This window comes from Petaurus breviceps, unplaced genomic scaffold (assembly GCF_028583685.1).
Source record: "Petaurus breviceps papuanus isolate PSGF00001 unplaced genomic scaffold, PetGlider_PUasm1.0 180, whole genome shotgun sequence".
Lineage (NCBI taxonomy): Eukaryota > Metazoa > Chordata > Mammalia > Diprotodontia > Petauridae > Petaurus > Petaurus breviceps.
Window position 1 is genome coordinate 905,410 of NW_027185782.1, and position 17,599 is coordinate 923,008.

General features: G+C 49.3%; 1 protein-coding gene across 8 annotated transcripts in view; it reads left to right on the top strand.

Annotated features, from left to right (window-relative positions):
* Window positions 1–17,599, top strand: part of PTPRS (protein tyrosine phosphatase receptor type S) — a 234,154-nt gene that overhangs the window by 185,802 nt on the left and 30,753 nt on the right. For 4 of the 8 annotated variants that reach the window (XM_069086753.1, XM_069086751.1, XM_069086754.1 and 1 more), the window contains 9 exons: window positions 5,320–5,437; window positions 8,587–9,177; window positions 9,840–9,937; window positions 10,401–10,654; window positions 10,947–11,037; window positions 11,164–11,379; window positions 12,508–12,665; window positions 14,868–14,980; window positions 17,181–17,228. In XM_069086753.1, coding sequence (XP_068942854.1) covers window positions 5,320–5,437; window positions 8,587–9,177; window positions 9,840–9,937; window positions 10,401–10,654; window positions 10,947–11,037; window positions 11,164–11,379; window positions 12,508–12,665; window positions 14,868–14,980; window positions 17,181–17,228 — 1,687 coding nt within the window. The remainder of the gene's footprint in view (window positions 1–5,319; window positions 5,438–8,586; window positions 9,178–9,839; window positions 9,938–10,400; window positions 10,655–10,946; window positions 11,038–11,163; window positions 11,380–12,507; window positions 12,666–14,867; window positions 14,981–17,180; window positions 17,229–17,599) is intronic. The other 4 variants (XM_069086756.1, XM_069086757.1, XM_069086758.1 and 1 more) reach the window with 3 other exon arrangements.

Below are 17,599 nucleotides of genomic sequence, written 5' to 3' on the forward strand. Positions count from 1 at the left end.
AAATATACCTAATCATGTTATGTGTTCCAGCCCATCTTATTCTATACACACATAGCATAAAAGATGTTCAAATGCTTTGCTAAAATCTAGGCAAAGTCTATATGTGGCATTCTCTTGACCTACCAGTCTAGTGACCACACACACACACACACACACACACACACACACACACACACAATTAGCTGGCCTAGGCTATATTTAATGAAGTCATGCTGATTGTTTCTGAGAATTAGAGCTGTCCCCATGGGAAATGGGCTGCCTTAGGTGGTAGTGGATTCTCTCGAGCAAAGGCTAGATGAGCACTCATCAGGTTTGTTACAGAGGCTGGGGGATTCTTATTCGGATACAGTTGTGACTGGATGGCCTCCCGAGAGTCCTTCTGACCTTGATGTTCCAGCAGTGATGCTGTGATCACTGCTTCCCTTTCTAAATTTCCACTGGCCATCCCTTTAACAATACATTCTAGAATCTTGCCAGAAATCAAAGCCAAATTCGCTGGATAGAGTCTGCCAGTCCCACTTTCTTCCCTTTTTTGAAAATCAGGGCAACATTTGCTCTCCTTTTGTCCTTGTTTGTCCTACACAGTCTTTTTATTTTTTTATTTTACTTTTTTTGGTAATATTTGCCAGTTTCTTTCCTCTTTTTTTTTGACAGTCTTTCAAGTTTTATTGTATAAGCCAAATAGAAGGGTACTATGTACAGATGAGATAGGGGAGGATCATTTCTTAGTCTCCTCCTCCTTAGACAAAGTCTTGATAATCTTTTTGAAAATGTATTTGTTTACAACATTCAGTTCCACAATCCCTTGAGTTCCAAATTTTCTCTCCCTTCCTCTCCTCCCCACTCCCCACCCATGGCAGCATGCAATCTGATGTAGGTTCTACAAATATCTTCACATTAAACATGAGTCAAGTTGTAAAGAAGAATTATAACCAATGCAATGAACAATGAGAAAGAAGGAACAAAACAAAAAAGAGAGAGAGCAAGTAGTTTGCTTCAATCTGCATTCAGACTCTAGTTCTTTCTCTGGATGTGGATACCCCTTTCCACCATGAGTCTTTTGGAGTTGTCTTATAACCTTACATTACTGAGAGGAGCCCAGTCTGTCAGAGTTAGTCATCATGGACACAATGTGTCTGTAATTGTGTACAAAGTTCTGGTTCTGCTCTCCTCACTCGGCATCAGTTTATATAAGTCTCTCTAGATTATTACAGAGTTCATCATTGCTCCTCATTTCTTATAGCACAATAGCATTCCATTACATTCATATACCACAACTTGTTTAGCCATTCCTCAATTGATTAGCCTCCCCTTGATTTCTAATTCTTTGCCACCACAAAAAAAGCTGTTATAAATGTTTTTGTACATATGGGTCTTTTTCTCACTGGTATGATCTCTTTGGGATATAGCCCTAGAAGTGGTATTGCTGGGTCAAAGGGTATGTGCATTTTTATAGCTCTTTGGGCATAGTTCCAAATTGCTCTCCAGAATGGTTGGATCAGTTCACAACTCCACCAGCAATGCATTAGTGTTCTAATTTTCCCACATCTTCACTAGCATTTATCATTTTCCTGTTTTTTCATCTTAGCCAATATGACCAGTGAGATGTGGTACCTCGGAATTGTTTTGATTTGCATTTCTCTAAACAATAGTAATTTAGAGCATTTTTTCATTATCTTATAGATGTTTTTAATTTCTTCCTCTGAAAACTGCCTGTTCATATCCTTTGACCATTTATCATTTGGGGAATGGCCTGTATTCTTATAAATTTGACTCAGTTCTCTGTATATTTTAGAAATGACGCCTTTACGGGCGGCTAGGTGGTGCAGTGAATAGAGCACTGGCCCTGGAGTCAGGAGGACCTGAGTTCAAATGCACCCTCAGACACAACACACACAAAAAACTAGCCATGTGACCTTGGGCAAGTCACTTAACCCCAATTGCCCTCTAAAAAAAAAAAGGAAATGACGTCTTTATCAGAGACACTGGTTGTAAAAATTCTTTCCCAGTTTTCTGCTTCCCTCCTAATCTTGGTTTCATTTGCTTTATTTGTACAAAAACCTTTCAGTTTAATGTAATCAAAGTTATCCATTTTGCATTTCATAATTTTCTCTATCTCTTGTTTGGTCATAAATTCTTCCATTCTCTATAAATCTGACAGGTAAACCATTCTTTGTTCTCCCAGATCTGCACAGTCTTTTTAAAGATCATTTAGAATGGTCACGTCAGTCACTAGCTAATGCCAGTCCTTTCCCTACTCAGGAATGTAGTTCCTCTGCTGCTGGTGGCTCTGCTCATCTTGAGTAACAAACAAAATCAGCCATTTTTATTCTGTCCCCCTGTAGTACCAATGCAATATTTACAGTGCCCATGATCACGATAAAGACCGTGACTATAAGTATCACAAGACATTTGATCGTTAAAATATACTAGACTCTCCAGATAGAGGATAGAACTGAAGCATTTATTTAGACACCTGAAAACCGAATCCCAAAGCCATTAAGCCATTTCCATCATAGTACCAAAGATATTCAGAAGCCATAATAATGCTGAGAGCCACAGCATCCTTTGGCCTTCCCACAAACCAATACAAGGTCAATATTTACTCACAAACCTCTCAATCTCCTTACCTGAGCACCTCTCTCTCCCACCACCTCGCTATCTCTGACTCCCAGCTTCCTGTGGGCTCTGCTTCCCTTCAGCATACACTTCCCACCACAGGCTCTATGTGACTACATACAGCCTGTTGGGGGCAGAGTTTACTTTCAAAGCAGGGAAGGTCTTCAAACTCCCCCGCCAGGTCTGTTAAGGGGCAGGGAAGATCTTCAAATTCCCATTCCCATTATACCCCTATAGACCAAAAACCATTTTTCTTGTCAGAGATAAACAAAAATAAATTATGAGCTCATTGCTCTGCCTTCTCATATATGTGTTGTCATGGTCCAGCAATTCCATGTCTTCTTTGCCCTGTGTTCTCTTCCGTAAGGTAGCTTTGTCTTTCTTAGTTTCCTTTGCCAGCCTCCACTCCCCCAGAGATTCATCACTCTTCTCCCAAGAACAGGCTTTTGGTGTTCATTCTCTGTTACTTGCCCTGATTCTACCTTCTGTTCCTGTCTTTTTATTTTTAATTTCATCATAGCATAGATCTTTAAATTTCATTATAGTGTGTTTTTTAAATTTTTAAAATTTCATTTCATTTTTAAGTCTTGTCTCTTCTCTTCCACCATATTGAAAAAGCAAAAAAAAAAACAAAACCCCTGTTACAAGAGTCAAGGAAAATCAATTCTTCAGTTGACCATGTTACCCCCCAAAATGTATTTCATTCTGCATTTTGAGTCTCTCGCCTCTCTGTCTAGAAATGGGCTAGGGAGCAGTTTTCAGCAAATTTGCTTATTCATATGCATCTTTTTCAGATCTAAGTTAGTTGGTGAGTTCATTGACCTCTTTTGACAACCTCTCCCCCTGCCCTCTTTCAGGACATTTTTTCAATTTGACTTAAAATACAGAACTGTTTAAGTGTTCCAGAAATCATGCACCGATCATCTGACCGTTTCAGAAAGTGGTGACAGAAGACAGAGGACCCCTTGGTAGTTCTGGCCAGCAGTAAGGCCTGGAAGTAGACCAGAAATTATGCTCTGATAGATTATAACCATTTTAAAAGGTGGTGATAGAAGACAACTAAAAGGAGAACCTCCCCTGGTCTAGCCAACAATAATCTCCCCTACTCTGTTCTGTCATTGAGGAAAGAACAGAAATGTATCTTTCCACATAAAAAATAAGCTCTAATAAAATATAAGTATTTCTAAGCCAAAAAACAATAAGAGGGAGGAAAGACTCAGTGATAAAGACAAAGGATTATACGTCAGTTGTTTGAATCAACAAACTTTGTACCTAAGGAAAGAATACTGTATTAAAATTTTAATATCCTCCAAATTGGATTCTTTTAAAACCTACTTAAAAGATCATTTCTATACAAGAAAATTACCCCCCTAAAGAAAATAAGCAACAGATTAAAAATAAACACTGCCCGCCCTCCCGCCTTCCTCCTTCCTTTTTCTTACTCCTTCCCTTTTCTTACTCCTGAGAGCTTTCTATCTCCCCAGACCCACTTGCCTTATAGAATTTTAGTCCATAGGAAGCCTTCCCTCTGAGCTTTCAGAAGCTCACTCTCTCAAATCTGGGATTCATGTGCCTGGAGGCCTGGTCTTCCTCACCTTCTCTAGCACAGTTCCTAAACCAGGTTCCCTTAAGATGCCTGTCATTTCCACCCTGGACACCAGTTCCATCTTCTTGGAAACCATTATAACAATTTCCCTCCTCAGGGCCTCTGCATTTTGAAGAATGAAATGATCATTATTAATGCAAGCAAAGAAAACATGAGATGCTGTGATTTGAGTGAAGAACTCCAGCAGGTGTCTTTATAACTAAGGACCCTGTTTCCTGCTCTGTGATGCCTTTGTGATGGGCCTGTGATCTGTTTGCCAAACTTCTCATCCCTTTCATTTTTCTGTCCAAGAGTTGTGTAGCATATTACAGTATCATTCATGTTTCTGCCACTATTCAGCTTTGCCTTAAGTGATTGCTGTCATGATATCCCGCTCTGCTCCATGGATTTCCTCAGATTAGATCTTCTATCCACTGCCGTGGGTCCCCTTTCCCTTTTCCTATCTTACTACTTTTAAATAAGGGAGCCCCTTTTCCCTAGCCATGTATCAGGAATGGCGATCCTCCCAGGTTTCTGTGATATGTATGAATGATTTGGAAGAGAAATGATATATAAGAGAGGCATAGTGGGTAAGTTCATGAGAAAATTTAGGAGGTTACATGTGAGACAGATTTGTAGGGAGTGTTTAGGAGGAATTTGGAGGTCGTTTATACAAAGGATGTGTGTGAGAAAGGATCGTTTCATTCTTTACATCTGTACTCAGCATAGTACATAGAACATAGTAAACATTAAATCATTGCTTATTATCAATTGATTGGTTTATTTGGAGAATACAGATGTGTATAAGAAGGGAAAATTTGAAGGGTATGTCCATATAAAACAGATTTGGAGAGTATGTGTTGGAACTATAAAGGAGATTTGAACAATGCGTTATGTATGAGAGAGTCTGGGAGGAGGGTAGTGCATTAGAGAAAGACTTGGAACAGATGTTTGCATGTGTTATCCAGGAATGTGTCCCCACCTTTGTCAGACCCACCGTGTGCCCCTGGTCTGGGTTGGGGGCTGGATGGATGTCCTGAGGAAGTGTTGGGTGCCCCTCTCAAGTCATGAGGCCGCTGATGCCTCCCTCTCCCCTTGGACTTTTCTCTCGCTAGGAGATGGTCATCGACAAGCTGCAGCCTGAAACCTCATACTCTGTCACTGTGGCAGCATACACAATGAAAGGTGACGGTGCACGCAGCAAACCCAAGCTGGTGGTGACCAAGGGAACAGGTAAGAGACATGCCTCAGGGGACCTGCAGCCTTGGGGCCCCCCAGAAAGGCAGTGTGGTTATGGTGGGGAGAACCCTGGCCTTGGAGGCAAAGACCTGAGTCCGAATCTGGGTTTGCTTCTTATTACCTATGGGGCTGCAGGCAAACAAGTCCCTTCACATATTTGAGGATCAGTATTTTCATCTGAAAAATGGAAAAGTAGAGAGAGCATAACGTAGCAGCTGGAAAGTCGACCTTGAAATGTAGGTTCTATCTTGGACACAAAGTACCCAGGTGCTCCTGGCCAGGCCGTTTAATCCCTCAGTGACCTGAGCAGCCCTCCTGAGATTGATGTGGCCAGCTGTAAAGGGAGCTTCCTCACCATGGGTCATCTGTACCAATGAAATCGCAGGTTTAGTCCAGAAATGAACAAGGCAGCAAGTGTCTGTGGGCTCCATCTCTACAGCCAGGGTGTTGTGAGGAAGCATTAGAAGCCTGAGGAAGCAGGAGGAGGGGGATGCTGGGCCTACCTAAGCAGACTAAGTAAAGGAGCCTGTCAGACCTTTGGGGCTGAAGAACTCAGGGAGGAGGAAGAGGAGCTCCTTGGACAAGCACGGCAGACTTCCTGGAGATTCAGAGGGAGGAGAGGCAGTCCTTCCAAGAAGGGCAAAGGTGCTGAGCTAGAGGAGGGAAGACCTTGGCTGAGCTGCTACAGAGGGCACATGTAGGGAGGGGAGCATGAGCAGCTGAAACTAGAGAATAGAGTTTAGGAGGGTCCTAAATGTCACATCCTCTAGGAACCATGGAAATGATGAGGGATGGCTCCCAATAGGTTCAACAGGAACTCTGATCTTATCTAAGACCAGAAAGCCTGTGATTCAGTCTTGAAAGAATTCAGCTCAGTCTAACTTGGAGTCAGAGTTGTAAAAGTTTATTATACGCAGGCAAGGATCCTTAGGGGACCTGCAACCTCAAAGGGGTAGAATTAAGATTTATATAGAATCATCCATAGTAGAACCGAGCCAATTATGCTAACTAGGTGATTAAGGGTGGGATTAGGGAGGAGTTAAGGTGGGGCCAGTGTTTAAAGGGACATGCACTTTTAATGTAACTGCGCAGGCGTATTGCCCAGGATTCACTGGGAAAAAGCCCAAGGAGGTGTGGTTTTATGCTTGAAATGTCACTAAGTCGGCTAGCGGTCAAGGGCTGATGGAAAAGTGCCCAGTCTGCCACCCATCAGCATCATGTTTGACAAGATTGATGTCTGGAAACCAAGGCTAACGGAAACTCAGTGTGTGGATAATAGGCTAAGGAGTTAACCCAGAGACAGGGTCCTGAAGGATTCATTGAGGCAACCAAGGAGTCAACCTAGAGATAGGGTACCAAAGGATTCATGGGGGCAATGGGACACTATACAAGGGGGAGATAATAGTTGCCTAAGCTGGAATGTTTATAGATACTTTAGTGAAGGATTCATAGGAATAGTTTGTTATTGTTCCAAGCTGAGATAGTTGTTGCTGGTCAGAGTTATTGATCTGAAGCTAGGGGCCGGGGGAGAAGGGGCAGAGTTAATGCTCTGAGACTGGGGGGGGTGTGATTTTACAAACTGGTTTTACAGACTGATGTTACAAAGTTTTACAAATTGAGTTTACAAATATAGATCCCAAGCACCCCACCATTACTGATATTACAAATTGGTATTACAAACTGATATTACAAACATAGATCCCAAGCACCCCATCAGAAGGTGCTTGAGCAAATGAGGGGATGAAGATTTCTGATCCACGATTTTGCTAGGAGCAGTACTTAATCAGACATCCTGTGCAAGAGGGATTAGATGGGGAGAGATTGGAGGCAGGGAGCCTGGGAAGAGAGAAATCTGGGCCAGTGGGAATTTCAGCACTCCCACCGGCTCCCTAGTGTGCTCTGTAAGACTAGATAAGTCACATAGGCTTTGAGATGCCCATGGGAAAAGGAGGAGTTGGCCTCCCCTAGGGAAAGGAGAATGGGGCTGGGGATGTTCCCTGTAGCCAGCCAGCCCAGCCCCGCTTTCTTTCTCCTGGTTTCCTCCAAGGTATAAGATTTGGAGCTCACCAGCCTTGCTTTTGAGTGGGAGGATCCTTAGAAGGAAGGACAGCAAAGCCAAGGGGGCTTAGGGCATCCAGTATAGCCACCATTAGAATGTTAGACCGTAGACTGCCAGCCCTTAAAGGTCGAGACCAGCCTAATGTTATAAATGAGGTGCACAGAGATGATCAAAGTCAGGATTGGAACCCAGGCCCTGTGCCTCTAAGTCCAACATTCTTTCCACCACCCCATGCTTCCACATTCCCACCCTCATCTCTCCCAATATGTGGGTAAAAACCAAGAGTCAATCGCGTCAGGATGTTTCCCTCCAAAATCTTCCTGTATTCCTCCCAAATCAGTTTCCCCCAGCCTAAAATGACTGTTTTAGAACAAGCCTTGCCACTGGCCTTATCTCTGCTGGGCTAATGCCGTTCACCCTCCACGAGGAGAGAGTCAGGCAACAGCTCCTTTCATTTAAATTCTATAATAGATCCCATTTTCTTCTTTCGTGTCCAAAGCAATTGAGAAATAAAACACTTCCCTCCCACCCTCAAATTATGTTTGTTGTACAAATGTAATCCTTCCCAACCCAGCTGATTATGGGAACATTTAGGACAATCTCTCTTCTCCGCCCCCCACTCCCCAAACCACAGAGCTAATAATAATGGTTTTCTGCATAATAGCATTGTACTTCCCGAGGAGGATTCCCCCTACAGCCCACCGGGGAGAGTCTCCCAGGACATTTGTATGGAGAGGCTCCCCGGCAGCCAGGCCTCTGGTGCTGGCTCCCAGAATCGCTAGGGTCAGCCCCACTCTGCCTCATCATACTTAATCTCTTCGTACGTCCACAGGTCCTACAACTACAAATCCAGTGTGTTTTCCCCTGTTCTGTGCTGTCTTCTTCAGATCAGTGCCTTAGGAAGGTTACCTTTTGAACCTCAATTTCCCCATCCAGAAAATGGGAACAATGAGCCTTCTACTACCACCCTCACTGGCCGAATGTGTGATGAGAGTACTTTGTAATCCCTAAAGAGCCAAAGAAATAGGAGTTGACGTAATTTTTTCATACTCTCCTTTTCTCCCTTCTTTGTCCTGTCTTTCAGTCCTGGGCAAGCCCAGTCTATCCATACACCAGACCCTGGACAACAGCTTGCAGGTGCGCTGGGAGCCAGCCCCAGGGTCCGAGGGCCAGGTCCTAGGCTACCGGCTGCAGTTTGGCCGGAAGGACGTGTCCCCCTTAGCCACCCTGGAGTTCCCAGCCTCAGAGGACCAATACACAGCCACCAGCATCCACAAAGGGGCCACGTACGTGTTCAGACTGGCTGCCAAGAGCCGGGCGGGCTTCGGGGAGGAGGCGGCCCAGGAGCTCAGCATCCCTGAGGACGTGCCGCAGGGCTACCCGCACATCCTGGAGGCTGGCAACGTGTCGGCAGCCTCGGTGCAGTTCCGCTGGCTGCCCCCCGTGCCAGCCGAGAGGAACGGGGCCATCATCAAGTACACTGTGGCCTTCCGAGAGGCCGGCTCGGCAGGGCCGCCCATGGAGACAGAGCTTCCCGCATCACCGGATAACTCGTTCACCTTGCAAGGCCTCAAGCCCAACACAGCCTATGATGTTAAAATCCGTGCCCACACGAGTCAGGGCCCTGGGCCCTACAGCCCCACTGTCCGCTATCGGACATTCCTCCCGGACCAAGGTAGGACTTAGCACTTCTCCTGCCCTCCTCTCTGGCTGGGGCTGGTGTTGGAAGCAGTGAGCTACTCACCCCCTGCCCCCCCCCCCACCCCCTGCACCAGCTGAAGACCTTCCTCCTCCTCTCCTTCTTCCCCACCCCTCCCCACCCCCAGCCCACCTCATTCAGGTAAGTCTGCTGGTTTTTTGGTGTTTCTTTTCTTCCTTCTCGATGATGCTCTCGGAGCTGAGTTCAGACACACCCGGCCGGCACCCAGGCGGGGCAAGGCCTCACGACAGGTGGGAAGCGCCTTTCTCTACACGCTCTGTGCTGTGGGGGGCAGCGCCTCGCCAACCCAGTGCCCTCTGTCTGCCCCCTTCCTCTGCTCCTCCTCTTCCTCTGTCTCTTTGCCCTCCTCCTCTCCACCCCCCATCAACGCCGTTCAGCCCTGGGGTCTTGATTCTTCGGGACTAGGTAGAAAGGCAGGGAACAGGCTGGCTAGCAGTATGAGAGCTGAACCACAGGACAAGCAGGCAGCAGGGGACGACTGAGCTTCCTTCTCTCCCCAAGGCCACAGGCCCTTCCCCCCTGACCCGTCCTCCCCACCCTCACTGCTCTCTCTTGTCTCTCTCTGTCTTTCCCTGCCCTCCTGCCTGCCTGCCATGGCTCCTCCCATGATGATGTAGTCTCCCCCAAGAACTTCAAGGTGAAGATGGTGATGAAGACCTCGGTCTTGCTGAGCTGGGAATTTCCCGAGAATTATAACTCCCACACCCCCTACAAGGTGAGTCCCTGGCCTGCCCTTCCCTGAATGCACACGCACATGCGTACACACACACACATACAGACACACACACACACACACACACACACATGCACACACACACCCACACACACACCCCAGCTGCCTAGAGCAGCAGTCTGCTCCTAGGGTGGACAGTGTCACAGCCACGGTCCCACCTGTCCATCAGCAGTGAAGGCCATTCAGATGCTCAGTCTCAGGCCGCCTCCTTGGTGCCGGGAAGAGCAGGCATGGGCCAGCAACAGAAAGCCCCTGGGTCTTTGGGGTCCCGAAGCAGGAGAAGGGAAGCACTGAGCCAGGGCCCACAGAGGAGGGAGGGAGTGTGAGGGGAGAGTCTGGAGCTTGACTGAGGAGGCCCCTCCGTGTCAGGCTGAGAGGATTGGCCTCTGGTCTGTAAGTGGAGGGGGAGCCACGAAAGCCAGTTCTAACAGTTCTAACCCCCCAGATCCAGTACAATGGGCTCAACATTGATGTCGACGGCCGCACCACCAAGAAACTCATCACCAACCTCAAGCCAAGCACCTTCTACAATTTTGTGCTGACCAACCGCGGTAACAGCATGGGCGGCCTGCAGCAGACCGTCGCCGCCTGGACAGCCTTCAACATGCTGAGCTCCAAGCCAGCCATCACCCACAAGCCCGAGCCCGACGGCCGCGTGCTGGTGCAGCTGCCCGACGGCCAGAGCCCCGTGCCTGTGCAGTACGTTGGTCTCACTCCTTCCCTCTCTTCCTCCTGATCCCTGCAAGGCAGGCATTCTCTGCCGGCAGGGAGAGGGTGCAGGGGCTAGGGTTGGAATCCTCATCACCAGGAGAGTCTCCAAGGGGAAAAGCTTTGGGGGTTCTAGGTCTCTAGGACTTCCCAGCTGCAGGGGCCTCCTTCTGGAGTCAGCCCTGCATCTAGTCTGCCCTGATACCAGGAGTCAGGCAGGGCCAGAGCAGAGGCTGGGACACCCAGCTCCCTCTGTGGGGGCCCTCACTCTCTCCCCACACAGGAGCTACTTCATCGTGGTGGTGCCTTTGCGGAAGATTCGGGGCGGGTTCCAGAATCCCCCAGCAAGCCCCGAGGATATGGACCTTGAAGAGGTAGGGGAGCATCCTGGGGGCAGGGGTTCAAGGCAGGGGGGCTTGGAGGCAGAGCTGATCAGGGAGGGCTCCTTGGAGGAGGAGGCAGAGGCCCTGGGTGTCAGTGTCCATCCACACTCTTCCCAGCTGATCCAGGACATCTCGAGGCTGCACCGACGGAGCCTACGCCACTCCCGCCAGCTGGACTCCCCCAAGCCCTACATCGCTGCCCGCTTCTACTCTCTGCCCTCCCGCTTCGAACTGGGTGACCAGAGACACTACAGCGGCTTTGACAACAAAGCCCTGGAAGCTGGCCAGAGATACGTCTTCTTTGTTCTGGCAGTGCTGCAGAAGACAGAGCCCGTGAGTCCCGGCCGTCCTCCCCGACCACCCCCAAGCTTGCCTTCTCCCCTTCTCACTGTCCTTTCGTCCCCCTTTCTGGGTTGGTCACAGAATGTGGCCCCAGATGCTTCCTGGCTGCGTGACCAGACTGAACCCCTGCCTGCCTCAGTGTCCTCATCTGTAAAATGGAGATGAGTAGCACCTCCCTCCCAAAGGGGATGATCATTAGAAAGCACTTAATTAGCCCCATGCTGGGCACGCCATCAGCGCTGTACAAGTGTCCGTCATGCTGATGGTGATCCCTTTTCCCAGGCAAGTCTGGAGGCCTGCCCCATAGCTCAGGGAAGGTGTCAGTGGAGTTCATCTGGCCTTGGAGGAGGAGTCAGGAATATCTGAGTCCCCCACGTACTTGCTGAGTGGCCCTGCACTCACCATATCGCCCTCAGTCTTACCAATAGAGAGAAGTTTTCAATGCTGTTTTTCCTCCCAGGAAGGCTTTGATTACAGACAAGGACATGCCCAGTCCACACTGCTCCCTTTCTGGGCGTTCCCTTTCCCCATCCCCTTCTTGTGCTACCGTAGGCACAGAGAGGGGAAAAGAGCGCCACCACCTTCTGTCTCCCCAAGTGCCTCACCACTTGAGAAAACCTAGACAGTCAGCGAAGGTATAGCCGTGAGAGCACAGAGCTCGAATTCTGGAGACCAGGGTCCAGATCCCAGCTCTGTCAGCTGTGTGACTCAGGGCTAGATTAACCTCAGGTTCCCCATCTGTAAAATGGGTATAAGGATGCCTGCCTTTTCTACCTTTCCTGTGTTATTGCAAAGAAATCTTTTAAGCATTCTCAAAATGAGAGCTATCGTTACCTTTATCACCACCTTCCAATTGCAACAAGTACAATTGTTTCTGTTTCACTGATGAGCAGACTGAGGCTTGAAGGGAGGTGACTTGTCCAAGGGGTCCTGGTCCTATCATTTTGGTGACCCCAGCTCAGATCTCTTGGATCCTGGGCTAGGATTTACACTCACCATGAAGCCCTGGGGGGGGGGAAGGGGGGAGATGAAGAAGAGAAGGAGGGAGTGAAGTAAGAGGAGCCCTAAGATCCAGCAGGAAGACTGATGGTGATGAAAACCACTTTGTCTTCCCTGCAGACCTTCGCGGCCAGCCCTTTCTCCAATCCCATCCAGCTAGACAATCCTGACCCACAGCCCATCATTGATGGGGAAGAGGGCCTCATCTGGGTCATTGGACCTGTTCTGGCTGTCGTCTTTATCATCTGCATCGTCATTGCCATCCTGCTTTATAAGAAGTAAGCCCCTCCTCTCCCACACAGGTGGTCCCTAGGAATGCCAGGACCACAGAGGTATGCAGAGAAAATGTGACCTCGGGCTCGCTGTGTGACCAGGGGCAGGTCATCCATCCTTTCCCAGGGAAATCGGGCCACAGGTTTCCTGTCTGCAAATTGAGTGGGTCTACCTAGACAATCTAGAACCATTTCCAGTTCTAAAAGCTGGACCTCAGTGCAGGCCTAGCCCTGACCATGGTTACCCTGTTGGCAAGAGAAGGAAGAGGCAAGCCCAGGCCCTACCCTTGGAGAGTGTCCAAATGGGAGCAGACCCTGCCCCTCAGCTGAAGGGGCTCCTAGTCTGAGAGACAAGAGGAAGGAGAGATCGAGGTCCTGTCTTCAGGAGCTCTCTCATTGGAGAGGCTGGTAGAGGACTTTGCTTGGGTAGGCAGCACCCATTCATTTCCGCTTTAAGCAGGGAGACGTCTCTGTGTGCTGGAGGTTAGGGCAGAGTGGTCAGTGGGGCTAAAGAAGGGAGACATTCCACTATGTGCAGAGTGGCCAGTCATCAGTGGAAGCAGGGCCAGAGCTGGGCCCCGGAGGAAAATGTGAACACTGTCTTTTAAACATTTGAAGCCCTGTTCTATGGAATAGGGGCAAGAATTTTTCTCCTTGGCCACTGAAGTCAGGACCAGGGCAGTAGAGTAGGAGGGAAGGTAACACAAGGTAGATTTTAGCTCCATGTAGGGAAGGAATGGTCAGTAATCAGCTGTTCAGAGGTGGGGTGAGCTGCCTCTAGACAACACGAATTCCTCATCACAAAGAGGCTGGATGACCCATTTATTGGAGATGTTAGAACTGACATTCCCACTCAGGCACGGATTGAGCTTCGTGCCCCCTGTTTTGCTGATTCCGTGAAATATAGAAAAAGGCAGGCCGAGGTCTTCGGGATCTCCCAGTCTGGTTTGGGAAATAGGGCTCATAGCCAGGGAACAAGAAAAGGTCTGTAGAGGATGGGGTGGAAGTGAGGACTAGACCCCAAATGGTGGGGTCACTGTAACAGGTATTCAGAGGAGGGAGAGATCTCTGGGAGCTGGGGAAGCTGGAAAGCTGGTCAGTAAATCCTGGAAGAAATGGGGATTACACTGGGCCTTGATGGATAAGGACTGGGAGGATTTTGATTGTAAACTCTCAGGAGAAAACAGGATTCACACAAGAAACCATGAGGGGCCCATTTGGGACAGGGAAAATTGTAAGGGATGTGGGGGTAACAAACAGAGAGCCATTCTGACCCCTGATCATTTTCCTGCCCCTGTCTCTTGGTCATCTGACATCCAGCCTGCCCCACCCCTCTCTTCCTAACATGTCTCTTTTCCCCTTCCATCTGCTGCTTCTTGGAAAAGCAAACCTGATAGGTAAGCGCCAGACTTCCATCCCCCTCACCCACCCACCCACCCACCCTGAGGCCCCCTCTCTGGCAGCCCTATAGACTTAAGAAGAGCTCTCTCTTGGGCAGTAGTTGGGAGTGGGGTATGAATGCAGTCTCTGCCACCCCAGGCACCATGGGGCCTGCCCCTGAAGCCCCCCAGGCTGAGTGGATCAGTGAGAGCTAGCAGCTAGCCCCTTCCTCCCAGCCCGGGTCAGGCCCCTTCAGGATATGCACGCCAAAGACAGCGAGTCTCTACAACCAGCTCGAGATAAGCAGGAGAGCCCTGATCTGGGGTCAGGAGCCCCGGGTTCTGGTCCCCTGACTCCCTGTGTGTCCTGAGGCAAGAGCTCGTCTCTTCTCTGAAGTGAGACGGCTGAACCAACTGACCTGTAGTGTCCCTTTCACCTCTGATCCTGTGATTCCATGATGCTACCACCCACCCAGGCCTCAGTTTCCCCATCTATCCGTCAGTGATAATGATACTGATGACCTGGGGGAGCTGGAGGGATTAGATGAGACACTGGTTGAGAAGGGGCTTTGGAAAGTTCACTCACAAGCACCAGGGTATTGTATGACCAAGCTCACATCAGACATAGGCAGACAGGCCCCACCCAGTGTCTTCCAAAGGCAAGGGGAGGGATGATGGGTCTCCTGTGCTCCCATCACAGCCAAACCCAGTGCTCATCCGGGCACAGGAGCCATATGCATGAATCAACCCACTCATACTGTCATTCAGACAGACCCCTGCGTCTACCCTGAATGCACACTCATGAGGTCTCGTTTCCTTGTCCCCAAAGCAAACGGAAGGACTCGGAGCCACGTACCAAATGCCTGCTGAACAATGCGGACCTCGCCCCACACCACCCCAAGGACCCAGTGGAAATGAGGCGCATCAATTTCCAGACACCAGGTATCTCAGGGCCCTTCCCACTGTGCTCCCCTCCTGCCCGGCAAGCCCCTGATGACTGGGATCTCTTGTATCAACATCTCCCTGAGCTTTGAAGGGCCCAGATAGAGTGTGCCCTGGCGGGCAGGGGAGGCCACCCTCCCAGCCACCTGCTGAATTGAGTTCATCTGTGACTCCTTGCCGAGTGTGCCCTGTGTGGATGTGGGCCTCCCTAGGGCCCTGAAGGCACGCAGAGGACCTCCAGAATCATGACAGTTTTTGACCTGCTGAGATGTTTTTTCTTTTTTTTATTTAAATGAGTACATGAGATTGTTATTGGCCTCATTAGAGGTTCCAGGCACACCTAAAGACCTTTGACAAGTGGTGAATTATAGTTTTTTCTCCTTCTCTGTTCCCCAGCTTAGGGTTTGCTATCAACTTCTTTGGGGAAGAATTTCATTGTGATTTTTGATGTGCTGAGAGTCCCTAATGAGGTGCAGCTGCTAGGAAAACCATCAGGTTGTGAACAGAAGAGTAAACACAGGGGCATCTCCCAGGGACATGTCACGCAGTCACATACGTGTGCTGCACTTGCATACACAAATACACACGTGTACACAATCCCCAGACCTAGACGAACTCCTCCTGCGTGCCTCCGGGGCACATGCCCCCACCCCACTTCAGCTGCCCCAGGACTGACCATCTAGGAGAAATTGGAAAAGTATTTTGTGATGCTCAGTTATGGGGGGGCCAGTGTTGGGAGGAGGGTGGGGCAGTCTTGTTTTTTGGCTGTCTGTTCTCATTTGGTGATGTCCCATAATCAGTCTGTCCCATACCGTCCCGTCTCCTATTTCTGTCCTGAAGTGATCAGGGCAGGTGTGCCCAATTAGGGATGCTCCTTTGGTGGGCTGAGAGTGGTAATCATTTGGGTTTCCTTTCTAGTCCCCCTTCTGTTCTCACTAAGGCTCTGGGGCATGGGAGGAGACTCCCATCCCTCTTTCACCGAAAAAAAAGGTGGAGCAAGAAGGAGCCTCCTCACCTGAGACAGGCAAGAGCCCCAAACCACTGGACTGTCCTGTCAGTTCAGCCAGACAATAATCAAACCAACTGGTTAGGGTCATGTTCCCCAAAACACTGGAAACAGGATCGCCTGACCCACCACTGGGACAGTACTTGGCAGACACCTTGGGTATGGTGTCAGAGCTAATATCCAGCATCAGGTAAGGATGCTTAGCAAAGTGACCCATCAGGGCCCTGGAGCCCAGCCCAAGTCTTCAGTGCCCAGAAGTCAGGGAAAATGTGGGAACTTTCACAGTGTATTTGAACTGGGGGCTAGCTTGTGTTTCCCTTCAGAAATCCTGGCATAGTCAACAATTCCCTGGTAGCGACGCTTGGAATTCAAGCTTTTACTTGGGCTCAGAGAAGACCACCTGGGTCAGCAGGTGGCCCGAAAACCGATTCACTCATTCACTGGTTGGTCATCAGTTTTACAAATATATAACTTGCCCCCTCCCCACCCCGTGTACTCGGCCTTGTGCTATGCAGAGAGAAAGAGACTGCTTCACATACACACACACACACACACCCCAAGAGTGAGCCAAGGCTGGGGCGTGTGCTCAGGGGTGCCTACAGTGGGGGGGGGGGTGTAGCATTGGGAGAAATCCCTGAGGGCTACAGCAGTCAGGGAAGAGGAGGGGCTTAGGCTGGGTCCTCAAGGATGCTAGAATTTTGGAAAGACAGCCTGAACACACAAGCCAAAGGCAGAAGTGAGCACGGTGTGTCCAGAGGTGGACTGGTGCAAGCAATGAAGATGCTAGAGGAATGAGGCAGGACAAGACTGTGTAGGCTTTGAATGCCACGTGGAGATGCTTGTACTTGATCCTGGGGCCAGTGGGAGCCAGTGAAGGTTCTTGGAAGGGCTTTAGGCATAACATAGATCCTCGGTGGGTCTCTTGATCCTTTTTCATTCCCTCGAGTGAGCAGAGGTGGGGAAGGAGAGGGACTCACTCGGTGAACAGAGCCTCTCCCATCAGCAGAAAGACTGACTTTGCCTTACCTCTTAAATTTCTGTTGCTTTTTTCCTTTTGTTTTATTAGCATGACATTTAAATGGGGTGGGGAGACAGAGACAGAGACACACAGGGAGAGAGCGTGAGACTGAGAGGGAGGGCAGAACAGAAAAGTTCCTGCATTTTTGTTTATTTATTGTTTACTGTTTTCTGCAGATTCTGGCCTCAGCAGCCCCCTCAGTGACCCCGAGTTTCACTTTGAAAGTTAGTTCCTGTGTCTTTCTGTTCCCGTGGGGGTCATTTTTTTCTGTTGCTTTTCTTTGGTTAATCCTCCCCAGTTCTGTTGGCTTCTTCCCTTTCTGTTCGTCCCCAAGCTCCCTCTGTATCCTGCAGGCCCTGCATCTCATCCCCACCTTCCCTCCACCCACACCCCCACCCCCTGCCCACCCAGCCCTGCCCAGAGCAGCGCTCCTGGTTTTACAGGGGGAAGCACAGGGGCTGGGGGAGGGGGACCCTATGCCAGAAGCTCCAGGCCCCAGGGATGTGAGGAGGTCTCTCTTTCTCTCTCTCTCTCTCTCTCTCTCTCTCTCTCTCTCTCTCTCTCTCTCTCTCTCTCTCTCTCTCTGTCATTCTCT